The sequence below is a fragment of the Trichechus manatus genome, unplaced genomic scaffold (assembly GCF_000243295.1).
Source record: "Trichechus manatus latirostris isolate Lorelei unplaced genomic scaffold, TriManLat1.0 scaffold00148, whole genome shotgun sequence".
Lineage (NCBI taxonomy): Eukaryota > Metazoa > Chordata > Mammalia > Sirenia > Trichechidae > Trichechus > Trichechus manatus.
The window spans coordinates 2,947,635-2,964,363 of NW_004444084.1; the positions used below are offsets into that span (position 1 = coordinate 2,947,635).

Sequence of the window (16,729 nt, forward strand, 5' to 3'; positions counted from 1 at the left end):
AGCCCCAGATGGTCCACTGATGGCCTTGATGCTCTGGGAAATGCCGATCCTGGAGGCCCTGTGCCGGGTGGTGACAGCACTGCCAGGGATCTTAGCCTAGGCCCAGATCCCCAAGGATTGCTGTGAAATATGTTGACTTTTATAGTCATAGTGGGAATTTTTATGCTTAAAACTTTTGTTTACAATGCAAGGAGAGACAAATAACCGGTTACTGGAGTTTCTGCCCTTCTGGGCAAAACACATGAAATTGTTGAGAAGTTTCCCCCCATTGGAAGAGAATTTGAAGACCTTAAATCAACTATCCTAAACCCAAACTCAAGAATGAACTATCAGAAATAGTAAATGCAGAGACCATGAATAAAGAACTAGAAATTACAACTCTTTACTTGAGCTTAAAATAGATGTTTGTAGAAAAGCATGGAAAGAAGAGGAATCTAAACGTTTACAAGTCTGTCTGATGGCTGACATTACAAACAAGAGTAAGTTCTTAGAAGATGCATCAAAGCAAATCCAACATCAAGGAGGTGGAACCAAAACATCTTTGAGAACCCATGAGAAGAATGGAGAACAGCTTCAGACAGCAGTGACAGAGGCTTTGGAGGAAAATACTCATCTTCCGAGAAGCAAAAAACTCCTTTTACAAAAATCTAAAATATGGAAAGAAAGAATGGAACATTTATTAAAGACAAAAATGTCTCAGAAAACTGTAAACTACCTATGAAGCAAGTTCTTAACAACCACAAAAAAGTCAGATAAAGCCTCTAGATGAACATTTACTAAAGATGAGCGACTGGGCTACAGTTCTTGGGGAAGACAGTATGGACAGATGACGGGAATGTAGAACTGGACACATCAAAGGCATTAGAAAATGGGAGGCTTCTTACACAGTGACTCCAAAGGAGTGTTGAATTATGCTGGCCTAAATATTAACCCACAAATGCTCCAAGAAAAAAGAAAACAATTGTACCTAAAATTAACTGAGGAGGATAAAAAAAAATCAAGATACTTCAAAATCATAGTAAAAGTCTGAAAACCAAGAAAGCTTCCCTGCAACCAGAAAACAACCACTTAGAAAGAGAGAAGCAAAAGCTCCAGCAAGCACATCAAATCCTTCCCGAACTTCATGGAGGAAAAGAAACAAATTTTTATCCCATATCTAATTTAGAGAGAATTTACTCTGCAAAGACAGAGGAGAATCTTCCTGTAGCAAATGAAAACTCCAGCCATGCATCTAAAGAGCTGCAGATTTATAAAATTAAAGCAGAAATTATTTCAGAAAAAAAAAAAAATCACTGAGATTATCACAGCCTTCTTATTTCCCAGAAAGGAAGAGTGGGATAAGAGCTCTGTCAGCAGAGAGAAACCTTGACAGCTTAAGAAAAAGAAACGCATACCTGGCACAAAAATCAGCTGAGGAGGAGTGTAAGGTTTCTGAAACCTATCTTTCCTGTTCCTGACATTTCAAATGAGGCATTTGGCAGAGGCTGGAGAGCACAACCAGGAATCCTTCTGAGGTGCCTCTGGGTGAGCTTGAACTTCCAACTTTTAGGTTAGTAGCCAAGCCCACTAATTATTTGCAACACCCAGGGACTCCTAGGAAAATAACAATTCCTGAGAAATAACTCTTTATGGTTACAAAGCAGGTTCACATAACCTATCTGATTTGAATACTGCTATAACCATGTGGCACCTTGGAAGAAAGTCCTGGTGACCTATTGCCAAAAAATCAGCCATTGAAAACCCTACGAAGTACAGTTCTACTCTGACACATGGTGTCGCCATGAGTCAGAAACAACTCAACTGCAACTGGTTTTTTATAACCTTGTGAGTCATTCGAGGCAGCCTGCAACAGACAATTTCTTAAGTTTTCATTTTCATCTTGGCTGAAGCTATTTTTTCCATCTTCTCCTGAATTATTTTCATGCTCAAGTAAGAATTTCCTGAATTTGTCTCTGGGAAAGCTATGAAAGAACAAAGACTTTTAATGTTTGATGGATTTAAAATTGCTAAAGTTCTGCCATCGTCATTTCAATTCCATATAAAAGTTCAACTAGAAATTTAAGATTAAATATATATACTAACCTGCTCCTAACATAGATTATAAAGGTCACATCAAATATTGTCAAAAAACAAAACAAACTTGTTGCCATCGAGTCGATTCCAACTCATAGCTACCCTGTAGGACAGAGTAGAACTGCCCCACAGGGTTTCCAAGGAGTGCCTGGTGGATTCGAACTGCCCACCTTTTGGTTAGCAGACTTAGCTCTTAACCACTGAAGCACCAGGGCTCCAAATATTGTCAACAGTGATAGAATTGCATATTTGTTGTTGATAGTTGCTGTCGAGTCGTCTCCAACTCATGGAGACCCCATGTACAACATAATGGGACGCTGCCCAGTCCTGTGTTATTGTCATCATCATTGGTATGCCTGAGTCCATTGTTATGGCCACTGAGTATTTTGAATGCCTTTGAATTTAGCGGGCTAATCTTCCAGCACTATATTGGACAGTATTCTGTTGTGATCCATAGGGTTTCCATTGGCTAATTTTTGAAAGAGGTTGCCAGACCTTTGATCTTAGTCTGTCTTAGTCTGAAAGCCCCGCTGAAACCTGTCTACTGTAAGTGACCCTGCTAGTATTTGAAATACTGTGGCATAGCTTCCAGTATCATAATAACACGTAAGCTACCACAATATAACAAGCAGACAGCTAGGTGGTGGAGAACTGCATATAGACCAAGTTAAATAAATAATGATAGTGATAATAATAATAATACAAATAATAATGATACCACCTAACATTTTAGTGCTTGATGTTTCCTACATACTGTGTTAAATCCTTACATATACTAAATTATTTTATCCACACACCAATCCCCATTTTACAAAGGAGATAACTGAACTCTAACAATATTAGGTAACCTGCCCAAGGTCTTACAGCAAGGGAGTGGTGGAATCAAGGTTCAAATCTAGGCTATTGGATCCCAGAGCCAGCATTCCCAAGCACTTCACACTGGAGAACTTGGAGAAAGTCATTTCAGTAGAAGGAGAGTGGCAGAGATAAGTGTGTTTGGTTTTAAATAGCAGGTGATGAGGAAGCAAAGCCAGAGCATAGATATTCAGTTTAAGATAATTTCTTCATTAATCAAATATCTGAGTGCCTATTGTGTACCAGTCCCTATTGTGTGTGCCATAAAAACGATGGCATAGTCCTTGCCCTGCAATTCTCAGGCTAGGAGATCGAGAAAGGAGATTGAAAAAATAATACCTTGAACAGGAAGCAAGACTCAGGAAAGCTTTGCTTTGCTTCTCAATTGAAGATTTAGGCATATCTGTAGATTAAAGGAAAGAAGCCATTGTAAGGGAGAATTTGAAAACTCCCCAGACTCATCTATCAATCTCCAGAGAGTGGTAATTTTCAATAACAATAGTTCCTTTATAGATGTAAAACTTACAAACCAATTAATATCCTAGATACCTGGCGTTTATGTGGTTAATATGATTGCTATTGATGGCTAAATTCAGTTAAAGGCATATTTTAAGTCAGAATTATCTTCTCTAGATACCCACATGGATAAAATTTCTACTTAGCAGTTTGTAGAAGTAGTTCCAATGTAATATTTTTCCCACCTCATCACCCATTTCTACTTTCTTACTATTTGTGTGCAAACCTCTTCACAATTATTGAAGCCTAATTTATTGAAGATATTTTTCCCAAGGCACAAAAAAAAAAAAAAGGGATTAATAAAAACTGGACAAATTGAATTAATTAATTAGTGCATTAATTAATTTCCTATATTCCAAAAGCATGAATTTATCATGCAGGCATGCGTGATTAAAAAAAAAAAAAGCATTATTATAACTTAAAAAGACAGATTCTCTAGAGGCTACCTTGTTTTTCGTATAAAGGGTGTTGTTTCAAACGAGGGCGTGGAAACCAGCAAGCGTTGGCTTCTGTTTTTGTTGTGTACCTTCCAGAAGTTTTTAACTGAAGACTCCATGCACTGTAGCTCTTTCCACAGACGGCGACTGATATTTGAAGAAGTGTTTTTGTTTCTCTAAGAAAAATACGATGCAATTTTCCCAAGCTTCACTCTTGTTCTTAAATATATGTATTTTTATTTGTGGAGAAGCTATACAAGGTAACTGTGTACATCATTCTACGGTAAGAATTTCATCAATATTACTTTTGCGAGGAAAGTAAGATTAGATAGCTTTTAAGATATATTCTAGCATTTCTAAAAGATTTATTATAAAACAAAGTACAATTTATAGAACACTTAAGATATTTATTTAGAAATGTTGAGATTGCGCTTAAATGATAATATTGTTAAACTTAGGAAAAAAGCTGAGGATTGATTCAACACATCGCTTGTGAAAATATTTTAAAGAAATTGCTGATCTAGGTTAAAAACTAGCCAGCAACTTTCCAATTCACTGTAATAATGAACTATCTGATGGGTAATAAAAAAGTTCATCTTGCTGTTTTTAACCAGTCTATGAACTGTTTTTCTTCAAATATTTTTTGAGTGATAACCAAGGAAATCAGAATTTTTTTTTAACTCAATATCAGAATAATAGCTAATACTGTGTATGCAACACTATTGGTAGCTGAAACGTTAATGTCTACATACTTAAACATTGGTTTATAATGTTACCGCTGTATCAAAACCAAATTCCAAAGTTCCCTGACTGAAGGAAGAAAAACTCTAGGAAAGTTTATAGAAATATTAAATAAGTTAGTTCTCTAAAATACGTGGTAAAATTTAAGATCCTTGTTTTGATCTGAAAAACCATAGCTGCAACTTAGGTTTTTGAAAACATCTCGTATGCCAGTTATTATAGGAATATAGGGAAAGAGCAGGAAGCTAAAAATAGATCTACATAATGAAATGTAAGTACCCTAGCACTATTCGCAATAGCTAAAAGGTGGAAACAACTCAAATGTCCATCAACAGATGAATGGATAAACAAAATGTGGTCTATACATGCAATGGAATATTACTCTGCCGTAAAGAGAAATGAAGTCCTGAAACATGTCACAACATGGATGAGCCTTGAAAACATTATGTTGAGTGAAATCGGTCAATTACAAAAGGACCTATATGGTTTCCCTAACAGGAAGTACATAGAATAGGTAAGTATATAGAGATCAGAGTTTAATAATGGTTACCAGGAGAGGGAGGGATGGGAAAAGAGGGAAATCAATGTTTAGGAAACAATGAGTTTCTGTTGATGGTGATAGAAAATTTGGCAATGGATATTAGTGATGGTTACAGAACATGATTGATATAATCAGTCTCACTGAATTGCAGACATGAAAAATGTTGTGTTATCTATACTTTTACAGCAATAAAAAATATGTAAGCATCTTTTGGGGGCAAATACTTTCACAATTTGATTAGTTGTTTACCTTTTTGTCAGTTCCCAGGTCAAAACAGAACAAAGCTTGTTGCTGTTTTTTTCTTTTAATAGCAGAGTTATCACATCTATATAACTTCTACCAAAGAATGCTTTCGTGCTGAAGAAATCAACAATTATAGATACCTTTAGAATGACAGCTGTAGTTGGCCTTGTATAATGACATCTGTTGTTGATTTTGCAGAGCAAAATTGAATGCTAAGTTTTTGTTTCTGTTATCATGAGACCTTTCAAATCTATGAAAACATTAACTTTCAAATCTGTGACTATTTTAACTTATACAAAATTAATGTGCCTCCTACATATTTTCTCCCAATTCCTAATAATGGGTGGCAGGAAAGTCTATTTGTCATAGAATTGTTGCATGTATCTCAAGGAAACCGTTTAATCTCTTTTCAAGGAAGTTTAAAATTGCAAGATTTCTGGAAGAGAGATGGCTCAACACTCTATCACATGTAGAAATGTAAAAAAGTTAAAGGTCAAGCCCACAGAGTCACAGTTGTGGAAGCAGACCCTAAAGAAACTCTCCTGGAATTTGAGAAGAAAAGAGAGAGTGAAAGTATTGACTTAACTTACACTTACTACTCATACCCCAAATTTATCTTTAGGGTTTATCTGTGGAAGTTTGAACTAAGCAGTTCATTATGTTTTTTCTAACAATTATCCTCATGTACGTCCTGAAATCTCACCTTTTTCCTGTAGTCTTCTTATTTATTGTCTTGGATCATATAACATATTTAATATTTTTTTTGTTATTTCTTTCTTTTTGTGTAAAGGACTCTTCATCTGCCAACATTGTAGAAGATGCATCTAATGCAAAAGATGAAAGCAAAAGTAATGATACTCTTTATCAGGAAAACTGTGAGGAATCATACGATGTTAAGCCTAAAATTACACGAGAAGAAAAACATTTCATGTGTAGTAAGTATTAAAAATAACCAAAATTGTAAAGGTATATGATTTATTATTTTTTGGGTGGGCGTAGGAAAAATATATCAGCATTTGTCTGGGTCTTTTTTTTTTTTTTTGGTCATTAAAAAAAAAATTTTTTTAATAATATTTTATTGTATTTTTGGTGAAGGTTTACACAGCAGTTTAGGTTCCCATTTAACAATTTCTACCCAAGTTGTTCACTGACATTGGTTACATTCTTCACAATACATAAACATTTTTATTAATTTCCATTCTAGTTTTTGTGTTTCCATTAATCTAGTTTCCTTGCTCCCTACATTTGCATCTTTAAGTAATTGTCGACCATTTGGTCTCATATAGGTGATTTTTTTAAAGGAGCAAAGTACTCACGGGTGATATTCATTATTTTTTGAGCCAATTTGTTATTTAGCTACAGGGTGACCTCAGGAGTTGTTTCAGTTCAAGGTCTGAAGAATATCTCAGGGCAATAGTCCTGGGGAGTCCTCCAGTCTCAACCAGTCTATTAGGTCTGTTTTTTTTTTTTTTTTTTTTGGAATTTGAGGTTCTGTTCCACATATTTCTCTGCTTCTATCACGGCCCATCTATTGTGGCCCTGATCAGATGGTCAGTAGTGGTAACCAGGCACCACCTAGTTCTTCTGGCCTCAGGGTAGATGAGGCCATGGTTCATGTAGACTATTTGTTCTGTAGACTAGTTTCTTCTTTGAGACTTTGGTTTCCTTCTTTTGCTCCAGATGAGTAGACTCCAATAGTTGTATCTTAGATGGCCACTTACATGCTTTTAGATCCCAGACACTACTCACCAAAGTAGGATGTAGAACACAACTTTATAAACTATGTCAATTGACTGAGATATCCCATCAGTCTATGGTCCTAATCCTTCATCCAGAAATCCAATCCTGCAAGATATTTGGTTATGTCTAAGAAGTATCTGTAACTATGCTCCCTATGAGCTTTATCATATACATGAATATATGTGCATACAGTCACATAGATGCATATACGTATCCATATGCATACACCTACATGCACACACATATATACATACATATACATACATATGCCTATGTATATATATATATATATATACCTGCATGCTTTTTTTTTTATTGTTTTTGCTGTTGTTTCAACATTATATATGCCATAGCAATTACCAACAGGTCCTTTTTTCTTGTGTACTTTTTTAGTGACATCATTTCCCTTCTTCAAGCTGTGTACACTTCACCCTCATTCGGTGTTACCTTTTCCATCACCAAAATAACAAGAGTCTACTATCTATGTTCATGTCATTTCATAAAAGTGAAAACATACAATGTTTATTTCTTGTGATTGACTTATTTCACTCAACATAATATCCTCTGGGTTCATCTGTGTTCCAAGATGTTTTGAAAACTCATTTTTCTTCATCACTGAGTAGTATTCAATTATATGTATGTACCACATTTTACTTACCCATTCATCCATTGGTGGCCACTTAGGTTGTTTCAGATCTTTTTGCTATTGTGAATAATGCCGCGATGAATATAGGTGTGCACATGTCTGTTCATGTCACTTCTATTAGATCCCTAGGGTATATACCTAGGAGTGAATCGCTGGGTCATATGGCAGCTCTACCTGTAGTTTTTTGAGGAACCTCCAGACTGTTTTCTACAATGGGGTCTGGGTCATTTTACCTACATCTTTATCAACCTAGGCTAGAGGCTTTGTGTGTTTGTTACATAGTAGTACGTACTTAGTAAATATTTGGTAAATTAATGAACTGTTTCTCTGTATAGCCTTGTGGCATCAATTGACCACAGAAGGAGGGGGAAAACCAGAGGGCACTGGTAATAGTGTTGTACAACTGAACTAGGGCTATTTTCTTATTTTCATCTGAACCATTAGCAAATTTCATCTTAGTTTAAGAGAGGGGATACCAAAAACTAATAAAGTCATATGAAGCAACTGTTACAAATAGGTATAATACAAATCACAGCTGATTTATGGTTGTTGTTGTGTGCCGACAAGTTGATTCTGAGTCATAGTGACCCTATAGGACAGAGTAGAACTGCCCCATAGGGTTTCCTAGGCTGTAATCTTTACAGAGTAGATCGCCAGGTCTTCTCTCCAGTGGAGTAGCTGGTGGGTTTTAATCACCGACCATTCAATTAGCAGCCGAGTGCTTAACCATTGTGCTACCAGGGCTTCTTTGATTTATGGTAGCAAATGTTAAAAAATAGAAAGTTTTAAAGTCTTGATTTTTGTTTAAAACTATTTAGTAACATCACAATAATTTTCACGGTCTATTGTATGTGTGGGAAACCCTGGTGGAGCAGAGTTAAGAGCTACAGCTGCTAACCAAATGGTCGGCAGTTCGAATCCACCAGACACTCCTTGGAAACCCTATGGGGCAGTTCTGCTCTGTCCTATAGGGTCGCTATGAGTCGGATTTGGTTTTTATTGTACGCATGTTGGGTCAGGGATGGAGAAGGGGGATCGAAGGAGAGTTGGTGATGATCTGATCCAGCTATAGGACTTAGGTCAGAAGTACAAAAAGCTCACTTTAATGTAGCTAATTTTGTGTGTAATACAAGTGTCTCAGACTTCTCAAACCAGTGAGTGCAAATTTAGGCTCATGAGCACAGATATCTAAATCCAGGAAGAAGCTAATGGAAAGTGAGAGACTGAGAATAAAAAAAGAGAGATGAAGCGGGTGAGGCAGATTAAAAAAAGATAAAAATTATTAATGTATCTTACTGCTAGAGTAAAATTTGGAAACAGAAATAAAAAATTGTAAACGATAACGTATACAATAATGTGCAGATCTTTTGTCATAAAGGACATCATTGGTATAGCTGGTGAAACTTTCACAGGGTCTGAAAAATATATAGTAGTCAACGTTTATTTCCTGATTTTGATGGCTGAATCGTAGAAAATGTATTTGGTGTAGGAAATACACACCAAATTATTCAGGGATGAAGGGACATCATGAGAACTCACTCTCAAATTATTTTGGAAAAAGAAAGTTCTTTGTGCTGTTCTTGCAAATTTTCTGTAAAATTGCTTCATAATAAAAGTTTGGTAACAGAGAAAAATGTACAGTATAAGTTCAATCAGAAACTAACTAACGCAAACCTTTGACTAAGGTTTATCTTGTTTGTGTATATGTGTATGTGTTTTTGCAATTTATTTATATAAAAATACAGCATTAACGGAAAAAATATAAGCAAAGATTTATTTTTGAAATGAACTTGCATGGTATGAGACTGTTGCCTTTTACTAACTTATATAGTAAGAAATGATGAGTCTTGAACCTCCTGTGTCTATACCTCCCATAGTATAAAGTGAGAATTGACATTCAGAATGTTGTCTCTCAGATTAAATTACTTTGAGTATTCTATATTACTAGGAAGCAGAGTTTCATTAAGAAGGGTTAATCCTGAGTTAAAAAAAATTGTACTAGCTAGACTATGTAAGTCTGAGTATTTAGATAAATGAGATATTATTGTGCTTATGTATTTATACAAAATCATGTGAAATTTTATATCTTAATTTCCTTAATAATGTTATATTTAGCAGCCATTTTTATTATGGTTTAAGGAAATTTGCAAAATTCTGTTGTTTCCTATACACGAAGTACCAAAAAACTACTAAGAAATATGATGGATGAGCAACAAACTTCCTTGGATTATTTATCTAATCAGGTATGACGTTTTTAGTATTGTGTTGTTATTGCGTGTGTATATGAACATACAGTTTCACTGAAGGCACAATCATTTTCATTCTTTCATGCAATCATGTTACAGACATCCACTTAGTGCCTACTACGTGAGAGGCATCGTGATTAAGTCTCAGGCAAACAGAAAAGAATTTAAAAAAATGGGCCTGTTATCCAGGGATATACAGGCTATGGGAGCAGAAAGACAATACTATATTGAAAAAGTGTTGTGGATGTTGTTAGAATGAGGACACAAAAGAGGGAGATTCAAGAAGGCCTCCTAAAGAAGGAAGCCTGTGAGCTGAGTCTTGAAAGATGAATAAATGCTTCCAAGGTCACAAAGGTTGGGTCAGAGGGGAAATATTTGGGGTTGGTGCAGGGTAGAGTGGTTGGTGAGGTTGAAAACGTGTAAGGAAAATTAAGGTAGGCAGGAACTAGACACAGGCAATGTTAGGAAGGTAGAGGCTATAGAGCTTAATGATCAATATTTAGCTACGCTTTAGTGCTTTGTTAAAGCAGTAAGGGGTTCGATTTAGAAAAATGTGCATCATTACGTATTTCAGAGCTGGGCTTATAAGAGGCTTAGAGATATTACAGAATTCAGCTATATGAGGTTTGTTCAAATATAAATTTGCTTAAATGTGTATGTATGTGTGTATGTGTATTTAGGTTAATGAGCTCATGAATCGAGTTCTTCTTTTGACTACAGAAGTTTTCAGAAAACACCTGGATCCTTTTCCTCACAGACCAGTTCAGTCACATGGTGAGAACATTCATATTTCAGCATGTTAATATTTGTCTCTTATTGCTTAACATTTTCTTGAACCAAACCAGAAACAAAGAAAACCAAACCCATTGCCATCAAGTTGATTCTGAGTCATAGCGACCCTGTAGGACAGAGTAGAACTTCCCCATAGGGTTTCCAAGGAGTGGCTGGTGGGTTTGAATTGCTGATCTTTCGGTTAGCAGCCAAGCGCTTAACAACTGTGCCACTAGGGCTCCACTGTGCCACCAGGGCTCCTTTTTCTTGAATAGGTTGCTGCACTAAAAAGTTATTTTTCTAGGTAGTAGACAAGAATTATCTTAGGTGAAGGGAAGGACAGTACACACTACAGGGGAAGTCAGCACAATTGGACTAAACCAAAGCTAAGAAGTTTCCTGAATACAACCAAACACCTCGAGGGACAGAGTAGCAGGGGCAGGGGTATGGGAACCATGCTTTCAGGGGACGTCTAGGCCAACTGGCATAACAGAGCTTATTAAGAAAATGTTCTGCATCCTACTTTGGTGAGTGGCGTCTGGGGTCTTAAAAGCTAGTGAGCAGCCATCTAACATGCATCAGTTTGTCCCAACCCACCTGGAGTAAAGAACAATGACGAACACCAAAGTCACAAGGAAAGTATTAGCCCAAGAGATAGAAGGGGCCACATAAACCAGAGACTTCATCAGCCTGAGACCAGAACAACTAGATGGTGCCTGACCACCAATGACCACCCCGACAGGGAACACAACAGAGAGTCCCTGATGGAGCAGGAGAAAAGCAGGGTACAGAACTCAAATTCTAGTAAAAAGACCAGACTTAATGGTCTGACTGAGACTGCAGGAACCCTGGAAAGCATGGCCCCTGGACTCTCTGTCAACACAAAACTAAACCATTCCCAAGGCCAACTCTTCGCACAAAGATTAGACTGGACTATGGAACATAAAAATGATACTTGTGAAGAGTGTGCTTCTTAGCTCAAGTAGATACATGAGACTAAATGGGCAGCTCCTGTCCAGAGGTGAGATGAGAAGGCAGAGAGGGTCAGCAGCTGGTTGAATGGACACGGGAAATCAGGGGTGGAAAGGAGGAGGGTGCTCACAGTATAGGGAGAGCAATTAGGGTAACATAACAATGAGTGTATAAATTTTTGTATGAGAGACCAAGTTGAATTGTAAACTTTTACTTAAAGGACAATAAAATTTTTTTTTAAAAAGTTATTTTTTTTTTTTAGCTATAGCTTGTTTCTATCTAGCAGACTAGACAAGTAACACCTGACGTTAAGCAGATTACCTTGCAGACAATGTGTACTTTCCTAAACTGGGAAAATTTTCTGACCATTTAAAAGTCATGGCTGTATAAAGATATCCTGAATTTGCTGAAAATAGCATCATTTTATGTAACTGGTCTCTGGGCTCCCTTTACATTTTACTAATAATTAATACCAAAAAGTTCCAAGCAAATAAATATAACTGAGGGCCTAGTATATGATCTTTCTTTTTTCCTTACAAAAGAAAGGGAATGAACATTACTGAGACTATCGTTTGTGCCAGGTACTAAGAAAGGCACTTTCATATGTTATTTTTTATTATTTTGTTGTGTCTCATTATTTCCTATATCTACAGAATCAACTCGATGGCAATGTTTTTTCTTTAATCCCTGGATAAGTATTGTAACACGGCAGTTAAGAGCAAGAACTCTGATGTCAGACTGCCCGGCTTCAAATCCCTGATCCACTGTTTCTTTGGCCTCAGTTTCCTAATTAGTAAACTGGTAGTACCTACCTAACAGGATTGTTGTGAGGATTAAATGAGTAAATACATGAAAAGCTCTTAAAACAGTAAACGGTAAGAGTAATATAAGGATTTTTTTTTTATGATTGTCATCATCATCAGATGAGGAAAATGAAGCTCAGAAATTCTAAATAATCTGTTCACATTTATTTGTCTGGTAATGGAAAAGCAGATATTCTAGCCAAGATCAGTACTTCAGCGTGAACTTCTATCAAATCCCTTGATAACAGGTTATAATAAGAATGCTCTTAACAATTCAGAACAAAAGTAACGAATCTTTTATGTCTCCTGGAAATGAAGGGTAAAGCAAACATTTTTTTACAGCTAACATTTTGTAGATGGCATTTTCTGTGTACTGTGTGCTAGGCACTGTGCTAAGTGCTTTACATAATGCCTTACTATGTAAATTTTCAGAATAACACTGTGAAGTAGATGTTGTTAGGTGCTGTCGCTCACAGCGACCCTACGCACAGCAGAACGAAACACTACCTGGTCCTGCGCCATCCTCGTGATCGCTGTTATGCTGGAGCCCATGTTGCAGCCACTGTGTCAATCCATCTTGTTGAGGGTCTTCCTCTTTTTCACTGACCTTCCACTTTACCAAGCATGATGTCCTTCTCCAAGGACTGGTCTCTCCTGATAACATGCCGAAAACATGTGAGACGAAGTCTCATCATCCTCGCTTCTAAGGAGCATTCTGGCTGTACTTCTTCCAAGACAGATTTGATAGATAGTATTGTTATTATTCTGATATTACACATGAAGACAATAAGGCTTCAAGTGGTTAAATAGCTTTTTTTTAATAATATTTTTTATTTTTGTTGTTGTTGTTAATACACACAGCAAAACATACACCCATTCAACAGCCTCTACATGTACAAATCAGTGACATTGATTACACTCTTCGAGCTGTGCAACCATTCCCACCCTCCCTTTCTGAGTCGCTCCTTCCCCATCAACACAAACTCACTGCCTCCCAAGGTTCCCATCCAATCTCTTGAATTTCTGTTGTCAGTTTCATCCTGTATAGACAGATCCAAAAGAGCACAATACTCAAGGCAGACATTCTTTACTAGTCAAGCAAAACCATTGTTTGGTTCTGTCATGGATTGAATTATGTTCCCCCCAAAAATGTGTGTGTTATCAATTTGGCTGGGCCATGATTCCCAGTATTCTGTGGTTGTCTTCCATTTTGGATTGTAATTTTATGTTAAAGAGAATTAGGGTGGGATTGTAACACCCTTACTAAGGTCACATCCCTGATCCAATGTAAAAGGAGTTTCCCCGGGGTGTGGCCTGCACCATCTTTTATCTTACAAGAGATAAAAGGGAAGCAAGCAGAGAGTTGGGAACCTCATACCACCAAGAAAGCAGTGCCGGGAGCGGAGCCCGTCCTTTGGACCTGAGGTTCATGTGCAGAGAAGCTCCCAGACCAAGGGAAGATTGATGACACAGACCTTCCTCCAGACCGACAGAGAAAGTGTTCCCCTGGAGCTGACACCCTGAATTTGGACTTGTAGCTTACTAGACAGTGGGAGAATACATTTCTCTGTGTTAAAGCCATCCACTTGTGGTATTTCTGTTATAGCAGCACTAGATGACTAAGACAGGTTCCAAGTGGTTAAGTAACTTAGTTAATGGTTCTTGGCTAGTAAGGAGTAGAACCAAGACTCTAACCCTGGCGTCTGGCTCATGAATCCCAAGTTCTCACATTTTATTTACCCGGGAAATTGAGGCTGTCAGGATTGAACTTATTTTATTAAATTTAGAAGTAATACCACAGAATATAGTAAAATGTATTACCCCTCTCCGTGTACCTATATTTACAATTCCTTGAGGTGTGGGGTGCTTTGGAGAGACAGACTATGGGGTGCTCCAGATTTAACTATTGCATACAGAGCAGAGTATTGCCTTGAGTGTAATTTCTTCCTCGTGAAGTAATTTCCCCCACTTTGGCTATTGGTAATAAACCAAAAACCAAACCCGTTGCTGTCAAGTCAAGTAGATTCTGACTCATAGTGGCCCTATAGGACAAAGTAGAACTGGCCCATAGGGTTTCCAAGGAGCACCTGGTAGATTTTTTTTTTTAATTGTTGTAGTTTAGATGAAGTTTACATCTCAAGATAATCTCCCATACAAAAATTCATACATACATTGTTATGTGACCCTAATTGCTCTCTCCGTATTGTGACAGCACACTCCTCCTTTCCACCCCTTATTAACCATGTCCATTCAACCAGCTCCTAAACCTCTCTGCCTTCCCATCTCACCTCTAGACAGAAGCTGCCCGCTTAGTGTCTTGTATCTACTTGAGCTAAGAGGCAAACTCCTCACAAGTATCACTTTATGTTCCACAGTCCAGTCCAATCCCTGTCTGAAGAGTTGGCCTCGGAAATTGTTTTAGTTCTGGGCTGATAGAGAATCCAGGGGCCATGCTTTCCGGGGTTCCTCCAGTCTCAGTCATACCATTAAGTCTGGTCTTCTTACTAGAATTTGAGTTCTGCATCCCCCCTTTCTCCTGCTCCATCAGGGACTCTCTGTTGTGTTCCCTGTCAGGTCGATCATTGGTGGTGGCCAGCTACCATCTAGTTCTTCTGGTCTAAGGATGATGAAGTCTCTGGTTTATGTGGTCCTTTCTGTCTCTTGGGCTACTACTTTCCTTGTGTCTTTGGTGTTGTTTATTCTCCTTTACCTGGAGGTGGTTGCGACCAATTGATGCATCTTAGATGGCCACTCACTAGCCTTTAAGACCCCAGATGCCACTCACCAAAGTAGGATGCAGAACATTTTCTTAATAAGCTTTGTTATGCCAATTGACCTAGATGTCCCCTGAAAGCATGGTCCCCAGATACCCACCCCTGGTACTCTGTCCCTCAAAGTGTTTGATTGTATTCAGGAAACTTCTTAGCTTTGGTTTAGTCCAGTTGTGCTGAATTCCCCTGTAGTGTGTGCTGTCCTTCCCTTCACCTAAGATAATACTTGTCTACTATCTAGTTAGTGAATAACCCTCACCCTCCCTCCTCACCCTCATAACCATCAAAGAATGTTGTATTCTGTGTTTAAACCTTTTCTTGAGTTCTTATAATAGTGGTCTTACATAATATTTGTCCTTCAGTGACTGGCTAAATTCACTCGGCATAATGCCCTCTAGATTCCACCATGTTGTAAGATGTTTCACGGCTTCATCGTTGTACTTCATCATTACATAGTATTCCATTGTGTGGATATACCAAAATTTGTCTATCCATTCATCCGCTGATGGGCACTGAGGTTGTTTCCATCTTTCTGCTATTGCGAACATGCTGCAATGAACATGGGTGTGCATATATCTATTCGCGTGACCGCCCTTATTTTTCTAGGATATATTCCAAGGAGCGGGATAGCTGGATCATATGGTACTTCTATTTCTAGCTTTTTAAGGAAGCGCCAAATCAGCTTCCAAAGTGCTTGTACCATTTTACATTCCCACCAACAGTGTATAACTGTTCCAGTCTCTCCACAACCTCTCCAGAATTTATTATTTTGTGTTTTTTGAATTAAAGCTAGCCTTGCTGGGGTTGAGATGATATCTCATTGTAGTTTTGATCTGCATTTCTCTAATGGCTAAGGATAGTGAGCATTTCTTCATGTGTCTGTTAGCTGCTTGAATATCGTCTTTGGCGAAGTGCCTGTTCATATCTATTGCCCATTTTTTAATTGGGTTATTTGTCTTTTTCTTGTTGAGGTTTTGCAGTATCTTGTAGATTTTAGAGATTAGATGCTGATCGAATTTGTCAGAGCCAAAAATTTTCTCCCAGTCTGTAGGTTGTTTTTTTTACTCTTTTGGTGAAGTCTTTTGATGAGCATAAGTGTTTGATTTTTAGAAGCTCCCGGTTATCTAGTCTCTTTTCTGGTGCTTGTGCATTGTTACTTATGGTTTGTATTGTGTTCATGCCATGTATTAGGGCTCCTAGAGTTGTTCCTATTTTTTCTTCCATAACCTTTATTGTTTCCAATTTTATATTTAAGACTTCGATCCATTTTGAGTTAGTTTTTGCACATTGTGTGAGGTATGGGTCTTGTTTCATTTTTTTGCAGATGGATATCCAGTTATGCCAGTGCCATTTGTTAAAGAGACTGTCTTTTCC

General features: G+C 37.5%; 1 protein-coding gene across 1 annotated transcript in view; it reads left to right on the plus strand.

The window, feature by feature from the left end:
* Positions 1-4,011: 4,011 nt before the first annotated feature.
* Positions 4,012-16,729, plus strand: part of ANGPTL5 (angiopoietin like 5) — a 23,584-nt gene continuing 10,866 nt past the window's right edge. Inside the window, exons 1-4 of the mRNA XM_004385867.1 lie at positions 4,012-4,164; positions 6,197-6,341; positions 9,932-10,035; positions 10,719-10,812. Of these exons, the coding sequence (XP_004385924.1) occupies positions 4,072-4,164; positions 6,197-6,341; positions 9,932-10,035; positions 10,719-10,812 (436 nt within the window). The 5' untranslated portion in view covers positions 4,012-4,071. The remainder of the gene's footprint in view (positions 4,165-6,196; positions 6,342-9,931; positions 10,036-10,718; positions 10,813-16,729) is intronic.